The 1,585-nt window shown below is 38.0% G+C and overlaps 1 protein-coding gene across 1 annotated transcript in view; it reads right to left on the reverse strand.

The window, feature by feature from the left end:
- The window catches only part of LOC106882762 (uncharacterized), a 5,042-nt gene that overhangs the window by 1,315 nt on the left and 2,142 nt on the right, over positions 1-1,585 (reverse strand). The window contains exons 4-5 of the mRNA XM_014933542.1: positions 1,291-1,359; positions 522-671 (exon numbers count right to left, since the gene is read on the reverse strand). Coding sequence (XP_014789028.1) covers positions 522-671; positions 1,291-1,359 — 219 coding nt within the window. The remainder of the gene's footprint in view (positions 1-521; positions 672-1,290; positions 1,360-1,585) is intronic.

Here is a 1,585-nt window from a genome sequence, read left to right on the forward strand (position 1 = left end):
TGGACTCGCGGTCATAGGATCGTGCTTTGGATTCCCAGACCGGGCGTTGTGAGTGTTTATTAAGCGAAAACACCTAAAGCTCCACGAGGCTCCAGTAAGATGTGGTGGCGAACCCTGCTGTACTCTTCCACCACAACTTTCTCTCACTCTTTCTTCCTGTTTCTGTTGTGTTTGTAATTCAAAGGGTCAGCCTTCTCACACACTGCGTCACGCTGAATATCCCCGAGAACTACGTTAAGGGTACACGTGTCTGTGGAGTGCTCAGCCACTTGCAAGATAATTTCATGAGCAGGCTGTTCCGTTGATCGGATCAACTGGAACCCTCAACGTCTTAAGCGACGGAGTGCCAACAACAATGACGAAACTAACCAGATCCATCCTCTCGCAACTACCTTATAATGAAAAGGTATATATTGAAATCTCAAAGCTATGAGATAATACAGGATTAATTCAGAACGATGCGAATAAATAAGGATTACATTTGACACAGTAACCCGAGACATAATAATAGTAATACAAACCTGTATATGCTTGGAGATCTCTGTATTGCTGTTGGTTCATCAAATAATCAGTGGGAAGGCAGTTATCAAGGATTTTCTGGAGAAGGATCTGTCCTAACTCGCTGTAGATGGAGTGTGTGTTCCATTTTATCATATAGTTGATCAATGTTCCTGTTAGATTGGAGCGAAAAAAAAAAAAGGGACAAAGGATTTGTATAAATTATTAAAGAAACTAAGATTTTAAGGTTAATAACTATTTTTAATTGTTATTTGTCATTAGAAAGGGCATCCAGCCATTGAAGTCAGTGGAGCTTAGCCCAAATCTTTGGCTTGCCAGCTGTGGCAAACCGTCCAACCCATGCCAGCTTGGAAAGCAGATATCATTTCCTCACCGAGGCCCAGCGTCTGAAGAGAAGTCTCATCATATTTGTATATACACATGTATATATATTTATATATACACATATATTTATATGTGTGTGTTTCTGTTTGCCCCCTTCAACCACTTGACAACTGGTATTAGCTTGTTAACTTAGTGGTTCAGTAAATAGAGGCCGATAGAATAAATACCAGATTTACAAAAATGGGATCGATTTGTTTGACTAAACCCTTCAGCGTGGTGCTCCAGCATGACCACAGTTCAACGACCGAAACCAGTAAAAGATAAAAGATGCCAGATACCCGACTCCAACAGCTGCCATTCACAACACCCTCACCAATATCTGCTGCAACAAGAACCATGCCATGGAAAGCAGTTTTCAAATAGAAATTTCTTTAATATAAGACTTACTTTTCTGATTGTCAGACAATTCCACAAGGATGTCCACTATCTTTGAAGTTTTTCCCGTTTCATAAATTTCTGTAAAGATATCAAATTTATGCATTACATATGCAATGGATTAGCAGTTCGAAACTTCGAAGTCCCTGTCATCAACATTCATGCATAAGAATAATAAATTTGTACTTTACCACAGCATAGAGTAACCCATCAGATTAATGTAAAATTGTTTTTATTATGACTGAACATAAAAAAAACAAACATTAAGATATATACATATATATATATATATATATATATATATATA

Source organism: Octopus bimaculoides, chromosome 27, assembly GCF_001194135.2.
Source record: "Octopus bimaculoides isolate UCB-OBI-ISO-001 chromosome 27, ASM119413v2, whole genome shotgun sequence".
In the NCBI taxonomy this organism is placed as follows: domain Eukaryota; kingdom Metazoa; phylum Mollusca; class Cephalopoda; order Octopoda; family Octopodidae; genus Octopus; species Octopus bimaculoides.